This window comes from Eimeria mitis, genomic scaffold (genome assembly GCF_000499745.2).
Source record: "Eimeria mitis Houghton genomic scaffold, Emh_scaff523, whole genome shotgun sequence".
NCBI lineage: Eukaryota > Apicomplexa > Conoidasida > Eucoccidiorida > Eimeriidae > Eimeria > Eimeria mitis.
Window position 1 is genome coordinate 13695 of NW_013573517.1, and position 418 is coordinate 14112.

The window sequence follows — 418 nt, forward strand, 5'->3', positions numbered from 1 at the left end:
GCTGCTGTTTCCAGTGTACATACACCTGTCTGCTGCTGCTGCTGCTGCTGCTGCTGCTGCTGCTGCTGCTTTCCCCCGTCTGCTGCTGCTGCTGCTGCTGCTGCTGCAGCAGCAGCAGCAGCAGGGGATGTGGATAGCTCTGCGTATTTACAAATACAGTGGGTGTATTGGGTGCGGCTAAACTCATCAGTATCGAAGAGATCTGCTGCTGTTTTATATTTTGCTGCTGCTGCTGCTGCTGCTGCTGCTGCTTCTAGGTCCTCAGCTAGCTGTCTATACACCCGAGCAGCAGCAGCAGCACGACCACTATCTAATAAAACTGCTGCTGCTTTCTCCATAACATCTGCTGCTGCTGCTGCGCTGCAGCGCCGCAGGCAGTTGCCTGCCTCTAAGTAACACGAAGACTCTATACATACAC

At 53.8% G+C, this 418-nt stretch overlaps 1 protein-coding gene across 1 annotated transcript in view; it reads right to left on the reverse strand.

Annotated features, from left to right (window-relative positions):
• Positions 1-187, reverse strand: part of EMH_0015000 (alpha-soluble NSF attachment protein, putative) — a gene marked incomplete at both ends in the record, with an annotated part of 972 nt that extends 785 nt beyond the window's left edge. The window contains 1 exon segment of the mRNA XM_013500286.1: positions 1-187. Within this exon segment, the coding sequence (XP_013355740.1) occupies positions 1-187 (187 nt within the window).
• Positions 188-418: the final 231 nt, after the last annotated feature.